This window comes from Anser anser (assembly GCF_964211835.1).
Source record: "Anser anser genome assembly, chromosome: 1".
In the NCBI taxonomy this organism is placed as follows: Eukaryota; Metazoa; Chordata; class Aves; order Anseriformes; family Anatidae; genus Anser; species Anser anser.
In genome coordinates, this window is record NC_139720.1 from 46,761,931 (window position 1) to 46,788,141 (window position 26,211).

Here is a 26,211-nt window from a genome sequence, read left to right on the forward strand (position 1 = left end):
GCTGGGCTAAACCTTCCTTTGGCAGCCCCCGGTGCACAAACATACATTTACGCGCTTCCGAGGTAAGAGCTATTTTTTAGGGAAAAGCTTTCCAGTACTGACCAAGACACAAACTGCTCCTTTCCCCCGCAGTCTTGGGCAGGTACCGAGGCCGGCTACAGGCACTTTCCCTTTCCCTTTCCCCACCGCCCCAGCCACGCAGCGAAACCAGAACAAAAACCGCAGCGGCCGCAGCCGCCTCCCCACACCCCGCCACGGCCCGACCGCCCCCGTGGGGCCGCAGCCGCTCTCCCCTCGGTGCGGGGGGGCGACGCTGGTTACCTGCCGCTCGGAGCCGCCGGCAGCGAGGCCTCGCCCGGAGCAGCAGCCGCTCACCGCCCGAGCGGCGGCCCACGGGCGCTTCCTCCTTCCGGGCCCGGGGGCGGGCGGAGCGGCGGGGCCGTCCCGGTGCCGGCGGCAGCCCCCGCCCCGCCCCGCCCCGCGGCGCACAACGCCCGGAGCCCAGAGCCCGGCGCTGCCGCCCCACGCCGGCGCAGAGCCGTGGCGGAGGCCTCGGCGGCGCGCTGCGAGCCCCAGCGGCCTGCTGAGGCGGGCACGCGCCTGACGTGGCGAGCTGGGGGCCGCCCTCCTCGCCCCGAGCCGTTGTCCTGTGCTGCCCCCCTCGGAGCTGGCACCCCGCAAGGCCCGCTCTCAGCCCCGCAGGTACCAGAGGAGATACGAAGCAGTTTCCCTGCTAGGCTTTTGTGAGGGGGAGACGTGTTTTATTTTATTTCTTCCTGCGTACTTCAGGCGCGGAGCGCGCGCCCCGGTGCCGTTACTTGCAGACAGCCCAAAGCTTCGGACGCTTGTGACAGTCTTAAAAAGGGCCTTGTAGGCGTGCATGCAACCGAGTAAGTATCTCTGGTATCCAAACGTTTACATTTTGATGTGCGCCTAAGCTGCGGTGTTGCGGAGTGATGCGGAAAGAAGCACCGCGCTCCTGTCCCAAACGGTGCCAAAGCGAATCCAGCACGGGCGCAATTAATCCCTTTTTAATTAAGTGCTGGCAGACCTCGGGTCTGACACTGCCTCAAGGTTTCCACGTGGCTGGGCAGAATGTGAGCTTCTGCACTCTTTGAAAGTGGAGATTCACTTAGCTGGACCTCACTTTTAATGAAAGTAACAGTTTTTCTTTTATCTAAATGTATTTCATTAGTCTTCTGTGTTTTTCTGTGAATGGCTTCATATTAGCTGCTGCCTATAGTTTCACAGATGAAATAATTTCAACAGGACCATGTCTAAACTAAATCTTTATTTGTAATGCTATATTTATAAATGGGAGCTAACATTTTTAAAAATGTACAAATATTTAAAACAGGATACAGAAACTTCTGCTAATATCCTGACAATAATCACCAACTATAAAAATAATAATTATCATGCTTATTTCAGTTCTTGTGCTTCTAAATATGTCTTCAAAATGGCTTATTCTTCAACAGCTAAAATATTTCTGGAAAAGTGAAATTAGCTAAGGTTTGAAGAGTCAGTTCAGTTTGTTCAGAAAAAAAAAAGAAAGTTGTGCTCTGTTGTACATAAAAAAAGTCTTCACAAAGTCTTATGGAAGTATTGTGACGCTTTATGGAAGTTCACCTCACTAGGTAAGATATTAAGCACCAAAGGAAACGTTTTGGGGGTATTTGTGTAAATAAAAAGTCTCTTGTTTTGTTTTGTTTGGTAGCTCTCTTTTTGCTCCTGCTTTTTAAAAACACAAAATGTCTGAAGTTAAGCAGAGGAAAAAAGGTATTTCTTTATCCAAGACCAATGAAGATTCGCAAAAGCTTGAGAAGCACAGTAATCATGGGAAGCTGGCAAGTCCCAGGATGAGCAATAATCAGAGTTCTTTTTGGGTAGACTCGCGGACAGCCTTGAATGTAATTTCCCTTGCAGCTTGCCTGGTGCTGACCTGGTAGGTAATCCTCTACAGTGGATTTTAATATTTTCATTTGTATTCTATACTGTATTCAGTCATGGACAACATGATTAGTAACGTTTGAATATATTGTTTGTATTAAGTGACTGTAGAAATATGTTAAAGCTAGAAGGGTCAAGAAAAGAATAGCAGTATTCACAGGTGTGGAAATATCGTTATACAGTGAGGCATTCACAGAAGCTTAATCTGTTTAATCATGCTGAAAGTTTAAAAGGTGCCTTGCTCATGAATTGTAAATATCTGCTTTGGAGGCTACATCTAACTCTGAAGAGCAACTTAATCTTGCAGTAAGCACAATAAGGCTCAGTTGGCAGGGAATAAATAAATCAACAGTAGAAGGGAAGTAGAGTAGATTTGCTCAGCAGTGTGGTAAAATGTTCTTCATGCAGTCTTCAAGAAGATGACAACTAATCTTTGTAAAAGGTGTTCCAGTATATCTTAGTGACATCCATACATTAGTTCCATCAGAAACTGAGCTTTGTGCAGAACTGCTATGATGAAATTCTCAGAACTCTAGTGCAAGAAATTAATCCAGACTATTACGTTCTTTAAAAAATCCTGCAGAACTTGTTCTTATTTTAGATAATGCAATCTGTGTGATGCTAAGTCTTTGATAAATGCATGACATACATAAATAGATACACATAAAACATTGGGCAGAAACATCGCTAATCATTTTATTTCTCTGTGTCATTCTGTTTATCAGTTTGTAGCTATCACTTTTAGCTTTCATTGCATACCTTAATCCATGTAGACTTATCATAGTTCTTTTAGAGACTTTTAACTGCTATGCAATATACTAAAGAATATCAATTTATGATAGTGCAAGTATTTTAAATAAACTGTATTCTAGATAAAATGTCTCTTACTATTAAGAGGACTGCTGGATAGTCTACAATAAAGCTTGATTAGGGATTAATAGGTGCCCAGTAAAAATCAGGGGTTTGCTTGGTTGTCTCACTTTGTTTCTGCTCCCAAGTTCACAGTGAGTGAATCCAGTATGTACAGAACTGAGATATCTACTGTCTGTTCACAAAGCTAGCATCATCATAACAGAAGCTTTACTGTTCTTGGATGGTCACATGTTGATTAATGTTAAATGATTAATGCTGTTTAACATTAGGCAGCATTAGCTTAACCAGCCTTTCTAAATCTAAAGGTTGCTATACATGATTTTGTGATGCTTTGTAAGAAAGTCCAAATTAGTCTTGTGTGTTTTATTTCCACCAGTTGAATCATACTTTATCAGTGAAATATACTACTTTAACTGTGTGGCAAAGCATTACAAACATGTAATGACCTCACTGTATTCTCTGAAATGTTTGCCTTCTCAGATGTTTTTGTTTGAAAGGTACCCTGTGTAAAAATGAAGCACATCTACAAATATTTCCTTATTTTTACACATCTATTAGAAACTGGCAGTTCCATTACGAAGACAGATCAGATTCATTAAGCCCTGTATTTTTTTTCCCCCCGTCACATATTGATCTGGCAAATTCTATCAGCACGAATCCCTGTGAATCAGATCCTGGAATACTTAACTATAGTTATATAGTTATATTTATTATTTATTTGTTTGCAATTTGCAGGTTCCTATTTCAGCAGTCAGGGCGATTTGCTGATATGGAAAAAAGGTACAACTTCTTGCAGCAAGAAGCTGAAAAGTTCCTGGACATGGAAAATAAAGTCAACTTAATTTCTGAAAAGGTATCCAGTTAAGATGTTAATCATTAACTTCTGATGAACATTTTTCATTGTCTTATTTCATTGTCCTTTAGTCAAATTTAACTGACTTTTCTTTTTGATAATTTTTTATAATGTGTTCTACTTGCCTATGAATTGGCCTTTGAATATTTCATTGAAACATTTGTGAAGACGGCACAAGAAATCAGGTCTCACTTCTGATTCGTTAATTTCATTTATTGATTTGCTACTGAATCTTGTTCAGGTTGCTTTTTGCCAGTTTTTTATGTCTTTCAAATGAAGATAAATGTAAAATCTGCCTTACAGAAGTGTTTTTTTGAAGATAAAGAATATTTTGAAGTTCTCTGTATTATACTTGCAATGTAGCAATCATTGAAAAAAGTTTAAGGAGTGTGTTGCTTAGCATTATTTATTTAAATCCTAATTTACTGACCTTGTGTACATATTAGAATGAACATTAATACATGAACAGTGAGCACATTGATAAGGAAATCATAACCATGGTGAAAGTAGTAGCAAAACTCACTTAGTCCATCAAAAGCTATTCTGACTCTTGAAATATAAAAATGATTTTATTCTTATTTTAAAAAGACACCTTAGGAATGGGATTCGTCTTAATTTTATTAATGCACCTACGTGTATCAATCCATTACCATTGTTCAAGGATGTAAATATAGCAGTTGTATCTGTCTTATTTTTTTTAGACGCTAAACTGCTTAGAGAACTTATGTTTATGCGCATACTTCATTCTACCATTACTGTTCTGTATATAATTCAAATATACATTTGCTTGAAGAAAAGTTACTAGAACTGGTCTACTACATAACTGTAATAGGAAAGAAACACTGAAATGTTAGGAGAACAAAGTAGTATTTATTTTTTTCATTGCTATGTGTGACACTATTAAGTAGAAAACTTAGGCTGGCTGCAGAATTATCACTTGTATCGTAGAAAGAATGAGAACAACATGGCTTATGTAAGTGATGTTGTTTTAGCACTGATCTCATAATGTTGTCGTCTATATATATAAACACCATAATTATGCTATAATTTGGGTGTTTATATACTGCATTCAGATAACCTAAATCCCGTGCAATATTTTGCAGTATGATAAATTTTACCAAAAAAAGTATGTATCCTATGGAAATTCATCAACAAACATACCTTTTTACGTGGCTCTTTAACGCTAAATAAATCAATATTTTTAACAACAAAATGTGAAAACTAATATTAACATTGAGCTTTGTAACAATTAAACTGGCTTCTAAGGGACTTTATACTCTGATAAATAAATGCGAGTGGTTTTCTAGTCTTACTTTTGTTAAGTAGATATGGACGTTGTTTTGTGTTATAAATACAGCTTGAGTCTTCTGAAAGTGTCCTACAAGACGCTGCTTCATCTATGTCTGTGATGACTGAGTTTAAGCAGGAAGTATCTTCTCTTCATAACATCATAAGGGATATTCAGAGCAATGAACAGACTCTCTCTATAAAGATGCAGAGCATTAACGAGAAGTTTCAAAATATTACAAATTCCTGGAGAAGAAGCTTGGATGAAATGCACACAAACACTAGTGGAATAAAATCTGAAGCGAAGTTCATACATACAGAAGTTACTTCCCAAATTAATGAGGTTGACCAAAGAATTAAATCCCTTTCAGAAAGATTAAAAGATTTGGAAGACAGCACAGCCAGAAATATTAAAACAGTAAAAAGGCAAGAAGATGAGGAATTCACTAGAGTTGAACAAAAGTTGGATTTACACGCAAAGGCAGTCAAGAAGCTAGAAGAGGAACAGAATGGTCTGTTAGCCAAAGACACAGACCTGAATCAGAAACTTGCAGCCTATGAACCTAAAATTGAGGAGTGCAAGACCTATTTGCCAACAATTGAAAACGCTATTCATTCTATTCTTAGACTATCAAGTGAATTGCTAACTATGGAGAAAAAGATAGAGGGATTAACAACAAAGCTGTATACTGTGGAAAACAATATGTTGAAAACTCTCTCTGATACAAAGATGATGCAAAACATTCTTGAAGGCATGCAGTACAACGGCAGCATATTGAAACTGCAAAATAAAACAGTGGTTTTAGAAGAAGTAGTACCTGACATAAAAGCATCTTCAAGTGCTGAAGGAATAACTTTAGAAGGCTCTAAGTTAAAAAATAACCAGGATGGGGATAAGTGAATTTGGACTTAGGGTTTTCATTGATGAAAAAGCACTTTATTAGTTTATTTATAATTTGACTCCAGCATATGCGGGGAGGAGGGAGAAAGGCTGAGCGGGGAAATAAAGACATCAGATTAAAATTTGTAATTTATATTTCATTTCCATTAAAAAGAAAAAAACTTTGGTTTTTATGTTGTTACTTCTTGTTACCATATTCCATGGACTTCGTAACACAACGAACTAAGTTCTTGGCTCTAGACAGCTGTACACTGTAGATAATTTTTAATATGTTACATATATCATCACGTTTTTGTGCTTACGATACAGACTTCTCAATGGGAAGTGGGAATCTCCGCATGTTATTATATGCAAGAAAGCACGAAATACATATTTAACAGCTGATGCTGAATTTTAGGTACAACAGCACTACAGAAAATAGTAAAGTACCCCTTACTGAGAACCTTGTATTTGATTGGTATGTATAGGTGGGGGGTATATAGCAGCTGGTGTTATCTTTTATTTGTTCGACTTCATGCAAATAGCCTCATTAGACTTCACCTCCATCCTTTTCCTTCCTAAACTCAGTCACGGTTTTGTTCTCCCATTGAAGTCTTTGGACTAAGTATAGACTGAAGTCCTTATTCCTGCTGGGATTCTTATTCCATTATTTCTTTTGCAAGTTTTTGTGATCAGTCATCGTATTAGACTGAGAGGTTTTTTTATTGCTGTTAGAAATGTTAACGAGTTTTCCTCTATGGAATGTTCTCTTTTAGGCATAACATGACTTGTTTGGTATTGGTTTGCATTTCAAAGGAGAAGAAACTGTTTGTCAACTGACAATGTTTCCTAAACTTTGGTGAAACAAGGGCTGCAATTCATGGAAGCCATTGATACTAATGCACTTCTGGTGGGGGGGGGGGTGGAATCTATTCATAGATCAGTTTACACAGGGCATAGTGCTACATTATAGGGCTGGTAGCTATGTATTGAAATTTGGATCTCAGGACCACCATAATTTTGTGTCTACAGACATACATCTTGGTAATGTCCATTTTCTGAATTCTGGGAAGGAAATTGCTTAGTAGGCAGTATGAATGTATAATGTTTATGAATTAATTTGTTTTAAGTTATTCAATTTTTCTACATTCATTTATCTGTACTGAATAAATCTCTAAGTAGTTAATGCTGCACATTGATACAAATTAAACTTGTACTTCTCAATGCTAAGAAATCAGTTTCATATATTTATTGCTTAGGTACAGATTACATCTGTTTACAGTTATTCAATAAAAATATGTTGCGGTGTATTGCCCTGTCCTGGTGCATAATCTAATTGAAAATGAATTGGTCTTCCAGAAAAGAGTGCAGAATACATACTTTAATGTTCAGTGTTTGATTAAAAATATTATAAATATATACTATACTAAAATATTTTTTAAATATTCTTCACAAGTGTGTTTTACTGTGTTTTTATTTCATCTCTGCTTGGAGAAGGGTGGTAACACTACCAATGGTATGGTCCCCAATTTAATGCCTTCCATCATCACTGTCTGTGTTAAAAATTAAATATACATAAGATGGAACAGGAAATCCTCATCCTTAGGAGGCGTTAACTAGGAAACCCAGCACAGCTCTTTACAATGTAAATTCTAATATTTTGTTCTTAAGCAAACAGTTCTGTGCTAATGAGGAATGACCAACACTAACAAGTTGTTTAAATGCTTGTTTCTTTGGTGTTATTTTTACTACTGGCCTCAGAAAAAAAGATTAGTATGATTTTGTGAAACTAATTATGGCCTCTAGAATATGTTTGTTTGATTGTTTGGTGGTGTGTTTTTTTTTTCCTCCAAGATCTGCACTGGCTTATTGTGGATTGAACAAATTAATATCATTCATGCAGGTCAGCGGGTCAAACCTATTCTGAAAACTTGATCAATTAATAAAAAAGAATAGAGATCATAAAACATTTTCTACTGAGTTGCATGGGAGCTTGCTCAGCAACAATACAAATGTGGATGATTAAAAGCTATGTGTCAGTCAAAGAAAGCAATCTGGATTAAAAGTTTGCCAGCAGACAGTACCCAGAAGATTTTACATTGTAGCTTTGTTTACAATGCCATTCCAATTAAAAAAAAAAAAAAGTAGATGGGTTTTTTGTTGTTTTTGTTTTTAAAATTAGTAGTGTGGCTAACCTTAATTTTAATTTGTTTAATTTGTCAACCTCTGTTTTCATGTTCTGTGTGTGCCTAGTTGCAGAATTATTAGCTTTTAATAGTCAAGCGGATGGTTGATAGGATACTTTTTATTAGTTGAGGGAAATTACTGACAATTAATCATTTTAATGAAGATGCATTTTGAGTTGTGAAATACTAGTTAATTAGGAACATATGTTGTCGGTTCTTTAACAAATAAGCATTGTTATTGTTCTGCTTACCCTTTCAATTTGGTCATTAAGTTTTATGTTTGAAAGGAAACATAATTTAAAAGTGCATTTAAGTATTGAAAACAACCTGGTAGTCCTTTAATAGGGTATTAAGATAAGTGCAAAAAACAGGTGCAGTACTGAATAAAAGATCTGTCCTTAGTGTTTCTCATAAAAATAGTAATAAAAAAAATACGGAGACTTTATATTTTGCTCTGAGTTTTCAAATATTATTCTGTTACCAGAGAAAAGAACCATTTGTTAGGGAGAAGAGTAAGATGCCTGTCATAGGTCTGGTTCCAGCCTTCATGTGCATTGATGTTTCCACTGCTGAAAACCAAGCTATTACTAGTGTGTGTGTTTGAAGACCTGACCTGCTCCTCTCTTCTTGTATCTTTTTCTAGTATCTTGTGTAATTTGGAGTCTCTGTTGCTTTAAAATTAAATTTAACCATTATATCATAACCATCATTGCCAATTTAGGTAGCTAGTCAACAGTTATTACTGACATGAAGAATCAGCATAATCCCAACCAGATTTCATCTCAGATATAGAAACTAAGTGATAACGTGAATGATTCTGAAATACTTCAACATGTCTGTAGTGTATTATTTTCCTATGAGGTATGAATAAGAGAGCAGATATTTTCATTTCTTCCTCTCAAATTTGAAAACCAAGAGCCAATCATTTAAAGTAACAAAACACAACAGTGAACTAGCAAATTCAGCCAAAAATCCAAGAGTAGCATGAGTTTTCCCTCGTTAACATAGTTTTCAGGAAAGTGGGCTATCCAAGTAATATTTTTTTGTGTGTGATGCATTTTGGTGGCTGTTTAAACAAAAGAGAATGATGCCTAATTCATTTTGGTTTTTTTCTCATGTGAATGTTTTGTTCAAAATACATGTTGCAATCCCCAAAATAAAAACGCATCTGTTAATTATGCTCCATGACTTTGGAATTAAATCTTTAAAGTAGGCAGATTTCTAAAATGTTTCTGAATATCTTCCTACATGAATCTTTCTGGATCACACAGATTATAGACAATAGAAAAAAATTCTGTAAATCAAAAGAAATTTGCATTTGATGATTTGTTTCCCCCTCCCTCCCTCAGGTCATGCTACAAAATGATATAGAACCTTCCTGTATTTTTTTTTTTTAAGAACAGAAAAAGTAGTAATATTTGAATTTGTTACATATGCTGAAAGGAAAAATGAATGTTTTAATTGTTTTGCAACACAAGTTTATTTCCTAAAGACAGGGTTTACTCTCAATTTCAATATCAGAATACTAAGGTATTTCATTAGAGTATAACTTTAATCTTGATGTAGGAGTTAAGTTAGAAAAATTGTCAAATATTTTTATTTGTATTTCCCTAGTGTGAAAAGACTTGGAACTTATTGGAACAGCTGGAAGATCTCCAAGTAACTTCTCACATTAAACATCTACAGGAAGATATTTATACAATGAAAACATGGTCTAGCAACATAATTAAAAAGAAAGAAGAACTGCAGAAGAATTTAACAACCCTTTTTCATGCAGTTACAAGTGCTGAAGAGAATGCAGCTTCTGTAGCAAAAAACATAACTTTGAAGATTGTGACAGTAAAAACTGACATAAGGCGTATTTCAGGCCTTGTCTCAGAGATGACTGCATTGACAAGTTCTTTGCAAGCACTAGAAGATAAAGTAGAAAAAGGTGAAAAGAAGACAGTAGAAAATATAGGTGACCTGCTTACTAGTAGCATTGACCGAAGTACAAAGCTACAAAGCTTAGCATCCAGTAATGCAAGAAAAATTGAACAAATTAAGACAGCATTGTCTGAGTTAAGGAGTGATTTTGACAAACATTCAGATAGACTTTTGAATCTCGAAGGTGACAGAGCAAAAGTTCTGAAGACTGTTACATTTGCAAATGATTTAAAACCCAAGATGTACAATCTTAAAAAGGATTTTGCCATCTTGGAACCTTTAATAAATGACCTAACACTGAGAATAGGAAGATTAGTTGAGGATGTATTGCGAGGTGAGAAAGAAATTGCTTTACTGAACGAGAAATTGACCAATCTAACAAGAGTTCAAACTGAGATCGAAGATATGAAAGATGAAATAACCAAGATTTCAGAGATGAATTGATCACTGGGAAATGACATTGCCTGGAGAATAGTAGTGTTTGAGGAGTGTTACTCTATTATGAGTAGTACTAAGGAAAGACAATATTTAAAGGCTTCATTTGGAAGCACACTGAAACTTAAGACTTGTCCTCTTTCTTTTAAAAGAGCGGGAAAAAAGATCATACTGATTTTGAGCGACAAGCTAATAATATGAGCAAAAAACTTCTCTTTGCATGTTTGTGTCTTTCTGAAGCATGATGTGCTATATTTAATAAACTGCTTGTTTTGTACAATAAAACAGTATACAAGCATAAAATGTTGTATCTACCTTTACTTTCATTCAGTAAGCAGGACCAAGGCTGACAAATCGGCTTTCCTTTGCTCCTTCAAAGGAGCAGTTTCCAAATTGCAAACTGCATAAAATTGCAGTTTCCAAATAAACAAAAGTTAATCAAACTACACTAGCAGTCTCAATACGTTAATTCTGACTTTTGAAACTATAGTAGTTCACTTTTTTTTTTCTAAATAATACAGGGAACCAAGCAATGCCCAGAAATACTGTTGACGCCCTGCAAAAAGTTTTTCACATCAGTCATGGTTGATTTTCTGTGAGACCTTATAATTGTAATCATGTAATTGTAATCACATAATTGTGCAACATCATTGTTATATCTTTAAAACATCGAACTCTATATACGGGTGGTGCTTTGAAAGACCTTCTAAGCCTATTGATGGCCTCCCAGTGTCACCATATCCACTCAGGAATCCTAACAGTGCCATTTATTGTTATTTAGCCTTACACTACTGTGAGCAGCAAGATCAGCAAAGAGAAACTACTTAAGTCTCAAAGTGTCAGACTGATGTAAGCCCCTGGCAGTATTTCTGTGGTGAAGAACAAGAGTTTAAGTGAGCTGAGGCATTTGAAAATGCAGTAGAAGAGAGACTGAAGTAACATGATGCTGAGGTATGGCTTAGCAGAGAAAAGAGGGGAAAATGACTTAATTAGGAATAGAAATAATTTTAAAAACAATTAGGAGAGAGGCAGCAATTGAGAAAAATCCCTAAAAATGAAATTATATTAAAAAGTATAACAGTATAGTAAGGCCTTTACAACTTCTTGATTGTTTAGTTGGTCATATTTGAACATCTTGCAACTAGTTGGCTACTGGTTTGATGGAAGAGATGACCATTCCTCCCACTCACTATTCTCACCTTCATTCAGCATTTGGTATCTTTTCTTCGTCATGTTGCTGTCTCCCATACCTTGCTTGCTGTGTTGCCTTCATCCTTAAACCACTCTTTTTTTTCTGTGCAACCTCATATTAGTCCTGTCAAAGAGGGCACCAAGCATAGTAGTCGTAACTAGCAAAAGAAAATTGATATAACTGAGAAATCTGTTCTAAGTGTTTTTCACAAAGGCCCTCATGATGCAATTAATCTCCTGGTATCAAAATCTTCAGAGGCAAAACTAGGTAAAAATAGATCACTATTAAATATTTTTGGTCTGAAATACAGTAACTACGCAGTGTTTTGCCAGGCAAATACACTGCCTGCAATGAATAAATTTGCTTTCCAGTGTAGGAACAGAGACTTACAATTTGAAACAGAGCTGTGCAACCCTCATGACAAGTTATGAAAATATGAGTGAAGGTAGCTTGAATGTATCATAAAAATATCAGATTTTGACTAATATGAAGATTGTCGCCTCAACAAAATCTCTACATGGTTTAATCCACACAAGTGAGAGAAATGGAAACTACACTTCAGCTGCACAGTTGATCAGAGAAATCTTGCAACAGCAGAAAGGTCTTTCTGAATGAAAAGAGCACTCACTCTCTTTGAACAGTAACCAGAAAATAAGCCACGAAAAACAACTGGTGATTTCACTTTCAAACACAAATGAGTAAGCTCCAAATACTAGAACATAAAAATTAGTATACAGTCATACACGTGGTGTCCATGGGAAATTACGTATGCAAAATCTGTTAACAGAATCATCAATTTCCCTTCACCTATAGAGGTATGCAGGCCACCCTTCCTTCCTGGGAGGTTCAGGTCCAAATCAGGTATTATGATCCTTTCAGACACTTTGTTGCTACCAAGCAAAAGAGAAAAAGTTTAAGTCACAGAAGTAAAATTTACTTAAAATAATAATAATAATCAAAGTTCACACACCCACTGTAACATCCTCAGAGGGCGAGTTATCTGTGATACTCCCAGAGTCTGTACAGGTGTTATGAACCTTTACTTTGCCTTTCAAGATCTGTACTGTACTAAAAAAGAAAGAAAAAAAAATGAAAGTTTTAGAGTAGCTTTGGTCTAAGGACAGAGGTAAAGCTTGTTGTATAGTGGAAAAGGTGAGGTATGTTTTCACAAGTTTAGTTCAGACTGCTAGCCTTGCTTACTTGCTTTAGTGCTGTCAGCAGTGAGGAGTGTATCAGATTGGGAAAGTTAAAAACTTTACTTATTTCATTTCTAAGGGTGCTCAATGATACCCTCTACAATTATTATTGTATTTATTTTTTAAGTGATAGATTCAGGTAGTAATGAATATTACAGCTACGCTACTTACAGCATTATCATCCCATACAGTCCAACCTGTTACGCTATTCAGGACACGTTTACTTTTAGCATGTAGAACTGCCAATTATATTCTAGACAGTAACTAATAAGGAGAACAAGAAAAAAAAAGTTAACAATGGTAAATGATGAATACTGAAAAATGACACAAGTACAGTAATTCCAATGCACTAAAATCTGCTTTTAGACGCCAGAACATCAGTTCAGCCAAGAAGTTTGCTAGCAACAGCCTTCTCCCTTAACACTCAAGTCACAAAAATTGTATCCTGTAAGAAGGCCATGTAGATATTAAGCTCATCTATCCAAAAGGTACTCATATTTGCTATAAAAAAACACAAGATGTTTATTGGTTTCACTGTGAACTACATCATTTCTATGTAGAAATGCAAATGAATTACAACTATTTGTATTATTATAGCCCATTTTGAAATATGTAACAAGCATTTCAGCAAGTATCAGCATATTTGATCTGCAGTACACTCTAATACAAACACGGGGTGTCAATGGAGTTCTTATTCCAAATTTATGGAGACAGTATGTTTTAAAGCAGAAAGCAGATCTCAGCTCCAGCAATAGCAAGAATGTTTTCTCCTTCATAATGCAATTTACACAAGTAGCACATACACAATCCATGTTTTACAAAGCACTCTTGGGTTTAATGATCATTCTGGAGTTACCTAAGTTATATTTTGTTCCAGGGGAGTGCTCCTTTTTGATACAGGACTTTCCTTGCATTGAAAACTAAGCCCATCAAAGGACTGTAGCTCTCCCGCCCCATCTTCTCTACTTTCAGAAAACATACTACGTTATGCTATAAAGCACAGTTATCAATAACAAAGCTGAGCTTTAAATAAGTTTAATACCACCATTTTCCCACTGAAGCTGAATAAAGATTTCAGTGGGTGACCCTTTGTGCAACAGCATTTTATATGTTAAAGCCTTCCATCTCAAACATCCAAACTATGGCTGAACATCAACAAAGTTAGCAGCTGCAAGGCAATTCTCTCCACGGGTTTTCCACTGGAACAGAACACTGGAAGTGGAACTCTTTTGCCTTTCTCAGTCAAAAAAAGAAAAAAAAAAAAAAGGAAAATGAGAAGAGTTGGCTGTCCCCTGAAGTCTTATCTCAGATTTACCTTGATAAAACTATCTGAGCATCTTTAATAGGAGAGTTTCAGGAAGGAGAAAAAGAATTTAAGATTCTCTTATTACTGCACATATTTAAAACAACTGCCCACAGGTTATCCAACTTTTTCTAGAGAAGAACTGCATGATTTTGCTCCATACGACACGAAACAGTCTTGTCTGAGAAATTTAGCTTATCATTGGCTTACTTGACATTTAGTTTACCTCACTGTATAAAGTAACTTTGTCTCACTCTTCTGCCTGTCTTAAAAGTTCACAGTAGTGCCTCACTTTCCCAAGATTAGAAGTTGAAATTTTTTCAGCAAAGTCCAGTGTGTTAAAGCATACCTTTAAACATATTCAGATATAAACTATGATATTCAGTGCACAAGTGATGCTTTTTTTTCTTCTTCCCAGAGTAACTCATACAATGTACAAAGTCTCCTTTTAACGCTGTCCTCCATGGAGGGTCTTAGGAGCATTTCACATTTTGTTAAACTTCAAAGCTTCCTGCTCACAACAAAGGCAACAGCACGTATGTACTTTTATCACTGAAATTCAACATCAACGTACTTCATAAAGTATTTTATTTACTTACAGAAGTTGACTTTGCAGTATAACAGAGTTACCAAGAATGTGTATTTCCAAGAATGTATGGAAATGTACATTCTTGGAAGAATGTACACTACTTGAATGTTTAGTGTCATGGTAGCAGGGAAATAACAGTAGTTTTAATAGGTTTTACTTTGAATTGCTCCCTTTGAAAATGTGAAATGTTAGTTTACTTGTGTAACATAACTATCCCAAATCTCGGAAAGTCATAGGGTATCCCAAGTGGCAGGATTCTCGATGCTATACGATGTAGTAGCAGAACATCAGATTCCAGTAAGATGTATGTACCGGTCTAGGTATGTCTGCTACTCCAAACACAGCCTGCTTTAATTCTCCTTTTGACTCTAAGGAAGTAGAAGCAATATAACTTACATAAAGCCAAGCTAAGTTTAACATCATCAGCTCAAACACTGAAAGACAACAGATCTGAATGGCTTTGCACAAAGGACACTTATGTTCCAGCTCCACTAAGTGAACAAAGCAGTACTGGACACGGTGAACCCTTTATATGCTATTAGGCATTTTTTGGATTTTGCTCTGTGATTATAAAGTTTCTTGAACAAGCAAAACTCAAAAGGCAGCCTGCTAATTTTACACAAAAGACCAGGGGAAAAAAAATTGTCTTTATAAAACATTGCTAGTTTGCAATGCCTACAAGTCTAGAGTTCTTTAAACCAATTAAGGTTCAAAAAAATGGTATGGGCTTCTTGCACTGCAGAAATGTACAGTTCAATCAAAACTCAGTATTAAGGTAATTGAGCCCCCAAAAAAGGGGGAAAGAATCAAATTACAGAAGTACCACGCTTAAGGAAAAGCTGGCAAGTTGAATCTCTACAGTAAGAGACAGTCACTTTTTATTTTACTATAAAGCTGTAGTAAACTTTTAGTGGTTGGATATCTTTGAGAATCTTCACTAACATCAGCTTTATTATTGTTAAAGTAGCAGCTACCATTTAATTCCACACTACAAGCAGAAGGACTAAGATCTTTGGATACAGTTCAAAGGCAAGAGAAGCAGAAATCAGTCAAGTAAGCATAAGTTATGTTGGGATGATCACTTCAGTGCAGAAATAGTTTTATGTGTAAGGCTCCCCTCAACTCTATGGAGAATGCAGATGCCTTAAGCCAGATACCCTACCAGACTGCAGTCTCATCTCATTCGTTTCAGAGTCCAGCTACTGTATAGTAACAGCCGGTATAGGCAAGTGAAAGAGGACTCAAAAAAATAGCACAGAACTGCAGTTAGTTTCTGAATTACTACATGGAGAGATTCTTGGGACTTCTCTGGGAACAGCGAAAGCCTACTTTGTTGCAGTTATTTCCTAATTCTCTAATTCCTGAAGTGTAGCAAAGCCTATTTTTTATTTTACTTGGGAAGTATTTGAGGCATTTGCTGCTGTGAAGTGAAGCTTACATATGCAGTAGTAAACAGACACTAAGCACTCCGTTTCTCATTTATTTCAGGCAATGACAGTGGTAGAATTTAAACCCTCACATGGGATGAGGGCACAGCCAATAATGATATCATATAGAGTTTGTTTTCTACATAGTCAAATATATAAAAGTTTCATGAAACTCATCACTGGGACAGCCAGCAAAGTCAGTCCATGAGTTGTCTACTGAGTTAAACCAAGCTTCTTCTTCAGAGATTCTGGCATTTCAGGTGGAGGTGGACGAGGAAGTCTGAAATAAACCTTCACAGAATCATAGATGAACCACTGTAGTGCAGTCAGGGTACCGATCATGATGATACGGGCAAACAGGCCTTTCCATACACCTGTAGAACAAAATAAAAGCCATGAGCATAAGAAGCCAGGGAATACGAAAGCTCTTGAGAACACAGGAGACCACAAACAATACAAAATGCATGAAGGTAAGGATTTACCTTTGAATCCAAGCCTCATAAGAACCTGTGAGGCAGAACTGCCCTTTTCCTTGTTCAACACAGACACCACAGAGTCAGCAGGATGAGAAACAATTGCACAGAACACACCAGCTGAAAAAACAGTTTGACATTAGTTCTGTGGTATTTTAACTGTACCATTACTATGTACACTAAGCACAACCAACTGAAACCACACCTTCCCTAGACCAATAATAAACTGCACAGAGTTTCGCCAAACCTCCTGGTATCCTAAAAGGTCCATTCTTATTAGTGTTATGTGACTATCAGAAAACACCTCAGCCCTGATCATGCAGCTAAACCTTCTGCCGAAATAAAACTCATTTGGAGTCTCTGGAAGTTAAAAATCACTTTTCCGTCCTGATTTCTCCCCCCTTCTTTCAACCTTCCTGGACCTTTCCCATCACAGCAAAGATGCAAGTTTTCCTACTTGAAGCAGCTGTTGTTTCTAAACTTGACATTAACGTAAGAACAATCAAGAGTACCATCCTACTACAGACCCATTTAACCACTCATTCCACTCACAAATTGAATCAAGGTTTTTCAGCTTCACATTTTAATGTTACATGTAAATCCTCCCATTCTGATTCCACCTATTTGATATTCTGAAAAGGGTTAGGCTTCCAGAGTTACTGTACTCCATTAACAAAGTGCAGGACTTCAAGATTGCTTACCAATATAGCCTGCAATAAATGTGACTACCAGCTGTTCTCCTTTTGAACATTCACTTCGTGGCTTGGGAACAACATACTTGTAGAGAGCTTCAACAGTACGTTCAAAGCAGGCAAATTTCATCATTGTGTATGGAATCTGTCTCATCCATAGTGGAGCGACACCTTTGTAGAAACTTAACCAGAGAAGAGAAACTCAGTTTCATTTTCTCTAGCATTTAAGGTATATTTGCAACCTAAAAAAAATTGTTAGCTTATTGCTGTTATCTGCAAAACAACTTCTAAAAACTGACACCGTGAGGCCAGATTGTCACAATACCTATGGAACAGGAACATCCTTGGTTTATTCATTTCCAAGAACTAACAGTTATCACTTTTCAGATTACAATGCACTGCACTAATGCAGTACTGCTACTATAAGTGCAGCAAGGCTCATGTCTGCATACCAGCCAAGTCCTGATAGTGATAAATGACTTGCATATTTACAGCCACTTTTATCAGAACAGAAGGCTAACATGCAGTTATATTACTCTCACATGCCAATGACTCAAGCATCTTTGACTGTACAACCAAAAAAGTTGCTGAGTATCTCTGACTGGAACTGCTGGAAACTGAAGTTATCCAGCAGAACTCAGCACAAAGATACTCACAAAGATGGATCTAAGGAGCATGTGGAACTAACAGACATCTCAGCACAGATTCTTTGATGTTAATTATGTTATCTTGAACTATAAAGACGAAAAATATTATAAGCTAAAGCCAATATTAGTTTTAGCAACAGCCCTTCATTACGAAAAATATTCCAAATCAAGAACCTGAATCGAAATTAAGAGACTTACGCCCAGATGCCTTCTTCTCCAAACATTTTAGGTACAGCTTGCCGCAGAGTGTTAGCATATCCAGGCTGTGTCTGGATGCGAACTTTAGCAGCTTCCATTGGAGCCAGAGCAATGTCAGCAAAAAACTCTGCACTGGCAGATGCAGCTAGATATAGTGAAGTACGCCACAAATATGCATTTTCCTGAAGTGAATTTGAACACATTTTCATTAATCAATCATCCTTTTGTGATTCCTCTGTGTCAGAAATACTGTTGCTGATATACAGTCTCATGCCAAACACTTAAGGCTTACCTCTCCAAGCATGTTGCCATATAGGATTTTGAAAACTTCATAGAAACCAAATTTACAAAGCCCCTGCATCGAATATCCAATAAAGGTTGGAGCCCATCCCTTAGCCAAGCCACGAACTCCATCTTCTTTGACCGTCACTGAAAATCCATTGAAGATGCTCTTGTATTTTTGTGGATCAACCTAAACAGAATAGACAGTTAATTACACAATATAGCTTATCATTTCCCTTCTCACACCCCCATTTGAAATAGAAAATTCTTTTCCTTACAAATGTGGATTCCTATGGTTCCCTCTATATCATCACAACCACAAGGTTACACTAACGTAAATGCAGTAGGTTGCTTGCTAGTCTCAAACCCTAACTTATTTCAACAGTCAGTATATTCCTCAGTCAGGAACCAAGCAGCCTGAATTGTGCTTTACATTTATTCTCTGTAGCCCTTCTACATAAGAAAGATTTACTGAAGTCACTATTCTAACACTGACAGTACTATTTTTGTACAATTATACTTAGATTTGATTCTTTAAAAATTTGACAGCTTCTGTCAGCAATCTACTCAACCCTACATGTCACACCTACTTATGAACAAGGTGCTGCACCTACGCCATGTTACCAAGCCTTAAGAATCACCTGATTTTTAAGGAAAAAAAGGTTACTTGTCCATTATTAGTTTGATCCCTCAAGACAGTCAGACTAAGATAGGTAGAGAAAAGCAAATCAAAGAACACTCAAGAACTTCTGCACTTGTGCTTTGACTTTACAGTAAACACTATATTGAAAATATTTTCTGCACACAAAAACTTTGGTTGAGGTCAGAATGGACCTCTAGAGGTCATCTGATACTCTGAGTATCAGACCTTATTAAAAAAGTCAACCTGAATATTTTTGTTTCATCTGAAAGCAAACAACAGAAATTCTGAAGCGGGTCATTCTGACAAATTTTAAGTCATGTCCTCTTGCCTTTCATACTTGATATCACCCAACATTTCCTTCAGAGGATGAAAAGTATCAAATTAGAAGCCAACCAAAGCTTTCATGAAAAACTATGGGACATGCATGCAAAACTGCAATGTCTAATTCTTTGTCTCACAGTCTGGCAACAACCTACTTGAGACCTAATTCACTTAAACATTTCAAGTTTAAAAGACTCAATTTCAGAACACTGAAATTCAGAATATTTAATTGGGTACTGTAAAATGAGACAGTCTCATGTCAGAACCATGTTTAATGATCCATAGAACATAATGAACATAGGAGACCACCTCCTCTTAAAAAGATAAGAGAGGATAGGAAACAGCTTTCTTCCTGGAGAATCAAGGAAGAATTGGTAACATGATCTCCTACCGGACCTGTAAAAAGACAAATGTTGACAGGTTTTACAAGGTCACACTGCAAGCCACATGGAACGTTTCTCATTGCACTTTTCTCTACGTGCTAGAGAAGGAAGGGGATGCATCACCACCCTCATCACAGAAGATAGCCCAAGTAACACACATCTGTCAAGCAACTGAAGCCTAGGATGTATCAGGCTTTGTTCCCAGTGATATATGCAACATTGTAGCACTCTCAGGCGTTCTGTCCATTAACCCAATTCACAATCAGATTAAGAACTGTTTGAGATGCTACATCCTCTTTACCCATGATCAATGTCTTCCTTCCCCTGAAACCCATCCTTGTCTGCGTAGTCAAGCTACCTATCTTGGATTTTGAAGACACACTTTGTCCATAACAATAAATGAGTGCACTTCAGCCACACTCTCAGAAATAACACACACATGCAACTACAGCTTTTCCCTACTGGTAGAAATAGAGATTCTCCACACAGTTAGTTAAGCCCTCAATCCAAATTTTGTAGAAAGCATTTTGTAGAAGTGTGTTGCCCACTCTTGAAGCACCCTGTTTGTCCAATGAGTTACAAAATGACTAGTCTGAGACCAGAATTTCAAGTGTTCTCAAGCATGCAAAAACCCTTTCCCTGTAAAGTGCTAAGACCTTCTAGAACACAGTTTTAAAGAGTATCACATGCAATTCTCCTAGTGTGACTAGTAGTTCTGACCAGAAAGTAGCGTCCTCTTCCTTTCCTCCTCATTTTCAGGCATTCTGTCATTACAAAATTGCCACTTTTAGAATTGGTGTCAGCCTATGCAACAGGGAAGCCATTAACTATTACATTTTCAGAGATTATTAGGTGTGCTTTAATTGGCTTCATTCTTGAGGCACAGACTGGCCTGAATAAACACCGTGGTACTTTTAGCCACAGCTGTTCAGCAGATGATTTTAGTGTTGAATCTGGTATCATAATTAATTGTAATGAGACTTCACTACTTACAGTTCAATGAAGAAACACTTCTATCACTTCAAGGAAACTAGCCAAGCCATAATTCATGCAGTAATATCCAAGATGTTAATTGCTAAAATTATACACACGTTACTCCAAGCTAAAAAAAACTATTAAGTCTTCAAAACACTGATAGTTTTTCCCTACTTCACACACACATTAATTGTGCGAGGTAGCCTACCAGCCAGCAAGGAATAACATCGTAGTGGGTGCTGTTTGTTTTTTCAAGCAAATATAGTAAGCTGAACCTGTCTTAAATACAGTCAAAAATAACTCACCCAGGTTAGCCTAAATGCCTCATCTTCCCTTGGAAGTGGTATTTTGTTAAGCTGCACAGCAGTAGACTTCAGAACTTATGCTCAATTTATTTGCTGTGTGTTGACCAGAAAAGGTTGTACAACCTACTGTAAACTCTTAGTATGCTGGCTATGTACAGAAAAAGTTTAAGAAACATATAAGTTAATACAAACCTGCATACGACATTTCACTAAATCCAGAGGTACGACAGCAGTGTGTGTCAGGCCACAACTTAGGACCCCACCAAAGCCACAGAGAGCATAAAACTTGAGCGAGCCATATTCACAACTGTATTCTGCAGCAAAAAATAAAGACACACCATGCTTTTACATAAACTCCATGCTCTGTTGGACAATGATGTCCACGTGATAGTTTAATGCTCCATTTCATTAGTAGATTAATTATACCACACTAAACATGCTTTATCAGCTTCACCACATACTGACATGCAGAACAAACCTGTATTCTGCATTTAACCAGGTCTAGAGGAACCAGTGCTGTATGTGTTGTTCCACAGCTAATAATCCCACCAAGGCCACAAAGCATAAAGAATCTGCCTGAGCCATATGCACAGCTGTATTCTATTTAATTAGAAAAAAATTACAAATATATGATCAACCAGACATGGTAATGAAGATCAGAAAAGAAACAAGATTGACTGAGTGCTATCTTCTCAAAATTATTAAACTAAAACAAGCTCCCAAGCTATACTGCGTAACTATAGCATTAAAAATAATTCCCTTGTTTTAAATTAACACATTTTAGACTGTCAAAATCTGATTCTAGGCCTTCCAACTTAAGTTTATGCCTTTAAAAAAAAAGCAGTGAAAGTTTTAGCATACAGTACACTTATCTCATATAAATCCCATAAACTACTAGTAGTAATTATGACTCAAAATTGCAACATCAAACGTTCTCTTATATCAAGGAAATAAGCAAGGGAAGTGTTTCTCTAGTATCCTGGAAAGAAAGCTGCTCTTTTCTTTAAGCCCTTTCCTTAGTTCTTAAGGAAATACTATAGTTAAAATCTCACACTAACATTGATTGTGAAGACCACAGAGATCAGATTAAGGTTGAATTTTTTCTTTATACAGGTAATTTTCAGATTCTTCATGCAGACACATTTTTCTTTCAAATGTAGAAACTGAGATTTACACATCTTCTGTGTAACGAAACTCTAGATTTTTCTTAGACTTAATCATCACATTTAATGTTAATTAATAAGGCTCATTAAAGAAGCTTTTGGGTCATGTTCAGTCAAGGGATATTTAACTTGCACTGCTCCACGCAGCACTGTGTATAAAATCATCCACTTTTAAAAGTTGTTTTTGTTTTGATACATGAATTCTAATGGAGCAAAGTTACTGCAGTTAAAAAAACAAGAATCAGTTTCTCTTCCATTTTTTAAGAAGCTATACAGGATAAGAACTATTATGATTACACGCAACCAGAAAACACTCAATATACTATTAACAGCAAAAATAAGCATAAGATAGCAGCACATTTCTGCTTCTGTGACAAATATTATATATATAAATAAAAAAAAGCTATAATACAGAATAAGAACATAGAAAAAACACTTATAGAAAATATTCCCCAAGAGTGGAAATGGATAATTTAGGTTCCTTTGCTATTAGTGCTATATACGCCACTGTAATAGAACAGACATTGTGTTACACCAATTTAGGAAGAAACATATCCAGAGAAGCGCTAATGAAAATCACGACACCAAAAATTCACCCTTGAATTCAGAGTTTCTCTGCCGTGTTTTTTTCCTTCTGAAATAAATTCCTTTGTGAACATGAACAAAAATTTCCAATTACATTTAAAAGTATCAAGAGATCACCCATTAACACTAGCTGACTTATTCAATTTATAGCTTCCCTATTACAGAAAAGCTTCCCCAAAGCGTTCCAGATTTTTCATCACACTATTTCTCACCATATTCTTCAAAATTAATCACGAAGACAATAAAAATGACATTTTCTCTTTAACCTGTAAGAATTTTTTAAATTTTTTAAACTTACTGCTCATTGCTATACACATGCTACTCCCGGACTTGCATATACCTAGCATGGTTAAGCTGGCAGCTTTCCAGACAGTAGTAATATTCTGTTTAAAACTCATCAGAATGATTAGTTAAACATACACAGGTGAGGTTTTCTATGCAGATGCATTCAGAGCAGACTCCAGGTCTGAATTACTGGGCAGCTCTGTCCAGCTGTATCTTTGGCCTGTGGCATAGTAAGTACTACAGTACTGCCATACTGCCAAGATACCTGAACTGCTTTTTCACACTCCCTTTTACACATCAGTTTACTGTTACTCCCCAACCTTTGTAAAAGCCATAGAAACTTAGAGCTTTAAATATCTACTTTATTAAAATGGTACTCAGACTGATCTGTCAGCCAGACATTCAGAAACAGTACCTAAGACAAGCAAGCCATTATCAATTTGCCGTATGCTCTTTACGTGTACCTATGCCTGCAGTTGTATAGCAGTATTAGGAAAAGAAAGCCATAGTAGATACCTGAATTTCTATTTCAGAAGCAGAGTCAAGAACGCCATTCTAACATACCTAGATGCCCACGTAAGATAAATGCCCTGAAGCTACTCAAATATACAGTGCAAAAACATGTCTACTCTGTTACGTAAAATAGTCATAGTCCTTGTTGTGATGTAGCTGTCATCTTTGCTTCAGATTTGAAGCATTAACAAGGACAAATTCCAAGAGCTGATCATAAAACACTCTGCCTCGAGCTGCGTTATGGTTGATGCCCCAAGCTGAACTCAAAAGGTCTTGTGCTTTGTACTGACTTTGTGTGACCTTGCATAAGCTCAGATATCTTCTGCAACGTGGTTATTCTCCGAACACAAAAGGCCAAGAGAACTATGTGACATGTAGAACAAAAAAAATACCAGGAAAGACTAGCAAAGACTAAGAGTCAAAGGTAATCAGTATCTGCCTATAAAATAGATGAAAATTTAACATAATACTTTTAAGAAATACGTGTACTTACAGAATATATTTAGCACACTGAAGAGTGATTTTGGGCTTTATTTAGCTAAATTATTACTACTGAAAGCCAGAAATATTTTTAATTTAATAAAAATCCAACACTCAGTTGTCTTTCACATCCTACATTGAATATGAAAGCATTAACATACTTCAACAGTTACAGTATTTCAGAAGATGTGTCTTGTTGAAATCATTTTACGGTATTTTTTGATAAAAGCAAGCACTAACATACTTAAGCAGTTATACTATTTCAAAACATATATGTTATTGAAATCCTTTTATAGTTTTTGTTTTTTTTTTTAATAAAAAAGCAGGCAGATGCTTTCCTATCAACATCTTCAAAGAATTTGAATTTTAAGACCTACTTTCACTATTGGGAGTATCGTCAAGGTCTGACCTTTGGAAGTCATGACTGCTATAACAAGACATGCAGGACACATTTGGACTTGAACCTAAAAAGCATCACTGTATCTTATGTAACAGCTATCTTGAGTACGCCCTACATCTACTGAACTTACAAGGAGAAAAAGAAAGCAGAACAGAATGCATATGAACGTTCAGGTTTCCAGCTGTGATCAAAGGCTCAAAAAAAAAAAAAAACCTAAAACCAACAAATAAAAAGGATATTTCATCTCCATCCAGAGTCACCGATTCATATGGTGCTTCCTCTTCTCCTCAGGAAGAAGCACGGGCCTACAGCCTCTGCCCCCGAGGCCGCAGGCCCAGCAGAGCTAGATGAAGCAGCCTCCCACCCCCGAGGGGGCCTCCATCGGGGCCCCTGCAATCGCCCCGGCCCAGGACCTTCCCGTGTCCTCTGCCGGTAACGCCGGGCCCTTGGTGCCACCCAGCACACGCCGCCCGGTGAGCGCTGCAGGCTGCCAGCGCCTCCCCCGCCCGTGCCCTTCCTCGTCCTCCAAGCGGCCGCGCGTAGGCCCAGCGCCGGCTCCTCCCCACCCCGGGGGCCGCTGCGCCCTCTCCGTCGTCCTAACGGGCGCGGGTACCGGGCCCCGCTCCGCCGCCACCCCCCCGTCCCCCCCCGCCGCTCTCACCTTCAGCAGCGGACGCGGCCGCCAAGCTCCGCCGCGTGCTGGGCGCCTCGGCGGGCTCCGGGCGCTTCCTCACGCCGTCCTGCACCAGCTGGAAGTGCGGCGCGTAAAACGGGTTGAGCCGAGCGAGCGGCGCGATGGACGAGAACATGGCGACCTGGGGCGGGCGACAAGAGCACAGCGGGGCGGCGAGGGCCGGGCCCGGCACGCGTGAGGCGGCCGTGGCGAGCGGCGGGCCCGGCCGGGCGGTTCGCCCCCTCGCGCCCCCCCTCCCCCAACCCGACTCACCTCCTAAGATGGCGGCGGCGCGCGGCCCGCTGCTCGGCCGGCGGCAGGGCTGAGAGGCTGACCGCGGCCCCGGCGCGGTGACTTTGTCCTTCGCCGACGCCGCGGGGAGGAGCCAGCGCCCAAGAAGCCGCCAGGCGATTGGCGGAGGCGCACCGAGAACCGGCACCGCCGCGCGCGCGCGCGGCCCGCGCCGACGCCCTTCCTGCGGTGGGGGAGGGGGCGGCGGGGGCCTCAGCGCGGGCACGGGGGCCGGGCACGGGGCCACTCGGCCCGGCACTGCCCTGCGAGCCCTCCCGGTGCCGCCGCAGCCGTGCTGGGTGCTGGCCCCGTGGCCGTGGCTCACCCCGCCCTGCCCACACGCAGGCCCTCACCCGGCTTTGGCCATCCATGTCCCGCGGTCACCTCACGGTGACAGTGACCAGAGGCGGCCCTGGCCCCGTCTGAACGCCCTTTCTGTCTCCACAGACTCTATTCTTAACAACGGGCTCGCCCCCACGGCCCTGGATAAGGCCAAGCCCGGCGAGGAGGCCCAGCCACCGGCCCCCACGGGCTGCGGCCTCCCCGGCTCGTTTCACCCTTGTAGGATGAGCACAGCAGGCACCCAGATACAGCCCGCACCTCGGTTACTGCAGCCACAGGAGGGGCAGTTACCGATTTTGAAGGCAGAACATTTAATGCAGCAGCCCTGCTTTAGCTTAGCTACCTTAACTATGCCTTTTCTAACATTCTTCACATGCTACAAAACTAGAACAACACAGATCACCTCTCTATTCACTGAAGAGGTAAAAACTCCAAGGTTTCTCTAACTTCAAGGCAGCTATTC

General features: G+C 38.7%; 3 protein-coding genes and 1 long non-coding RNA gene across 7 annotated transcripts in view; 1 reads left to right on the forward strand and 3 right to left on the reverse strand.

Annotated features, from left to right (window-relative positions):
* The window catches only part of APAF1 (apoptotic peptidase activating factor 1), a 37,975-nt gene extending 37,441 nt beyond the window's left edge, over positions 1-534 (reverse strand). Inside the window, exon 1 of the mRNA XM_083851312.1 lies at positions 322-534. The gene's annotated coding sequence lies outside the window, so the exon portion shown is untranslated. The remainder of the gene's footprint in view (positions 1-321) is intronic.
* Positions 523-10,675, forward strand: IKBIP (IKBKB interacting protein). 3 transcript variants are annotated; one of them, XM_083851409.1, is made up of 5 exons: positions 563-702; positions 790-890; positions 1,718-1,945; positions 3,559-3,676; positions 5,034-7,153. In XM_083851409.1, the coding sequence occupies exons 3-5, from the start codon at positions 1,752-1,754 to the stop codon at positions 5,862-5,864; spliced, it is 1,143 nt and encodes a 380-aa protein (XP_083707535.1). In that variant the 5' UTR covers positions 563-702; positions 790-890; positions 1,718-1,751; the 3' UTR covers positions 5,865-7,153. The 3 variants fall into 3 exon arrangements, with proteins under 3 accessions (XP_083707536.1, XP_083707534.1, XP_083707535.1); XM_083851410.1 differs by lacking the exon at positions 5,034-7,153 and adding an exon at positions 9,644-10,675 and having other exon boundaries at positions 523-890; XM_083851408.1 differs by having other exon boundaries at positions 523-890.
* Positions 10,676-11,588: 913 nt separating this feature from the next.
* On the reverse strand, positions 11,589-13,074 carry LOC310905313. Of its 2 annotated transcripts, XR_014588938.1 has the most exons (4): positions 12,950-13,074; positions 12,553-12,650; positions 12,390-12,472; positions 11,589-11,705 (listed from the first exon to the last, which is right to left on the reverse strand). It is a non-coding gene; the product is annotated as an uncharacterized lncRNA (long non-coding RNA). The 2 variants fall into 2 exon arrangements; XR_014588939.1 differs by lacking the exon at positions 11,589-11,705 and having other exon boundaries at positions 12,339-12,472.
* Positions 13,075-16,137: 3,063 nt separating this feature from the next.
* On the reverse strand, positions 16,138-25,597 carry SLC25A3 (solute carrier family 25 member 3). The gene is made up of 8 exons (XM_083851431.1): positions 25,389-25,597; positions 25,104-25,257; positions 21,209-21,330; positions 18,400-18,579; positions 18,108-18,289; positions 17,272-17,444; positions 16,580-16,690; positions 16,138-16,471 (listed from the first exon to the last, which is right to left on the reverse strand). Exons 2-8 carry the CDS (start codon positions 25,249-25,251, stop codon positions 16,311-16,313), a joined length of 1,077 nt encoding a protein of 358 aa, XP_083707557.1. The 5' UTR covers positions 25,252-25,257; positions 25,389-25,597; the 3' UTR covers positions 16,138-16,310.
* Between the last annotated feature and the right edge of the window lie 614 nt (positions 25,598-26,211).

Excerpts from the sequence above, each read along its gene's own strand:
- IKBIP (XM_083851408.1), top strand. The coding sequence starts at position 1,752 with ATGTCTGAAGTTAAGCAGAGGAAAAAAGGTATTTCTTTATCCAAGACC. Across the intron at positions 1,946-3,558 it reads GCTTGCCTGGTGCTGACCTG|GTTCCTATTTCAGCAGTCAG; the intron begins GTAGGTAATCCT and ends TGCAATTTGCAG. Across the intron at positions 3,677-5,033 it reads TCAACTTAATTTCTGAAAAG|CTTGAGTCTTCTGAAAGTGT; the intron begins GTATCCAGTTAA and ends TTATAAATACAG.
- SLC25A3 (XM_083851431.1), bottom strand. The coding sequence starts at position 25,251 with ATGTTCTCGTCCATCGCGCCGCTCGCTCGGCTCAACCCGTTTTACGCG. Across the intron at positions 18,580-21,208 it reads TAGTGAAATGTCGTATGCAG|GTTGATCCACAAAAATACAA; the intron begins GTTTGTATTAAC and ends TATTCTGTTTAG. Across the intron at positions 16,472-16,579 it reads TATGAGGCTTGGATTCAAAG|GTGTATGGAAAGGCCTGTTT; the intron begins GTAAATCCTTAC and ends TTTGTTCTACAG.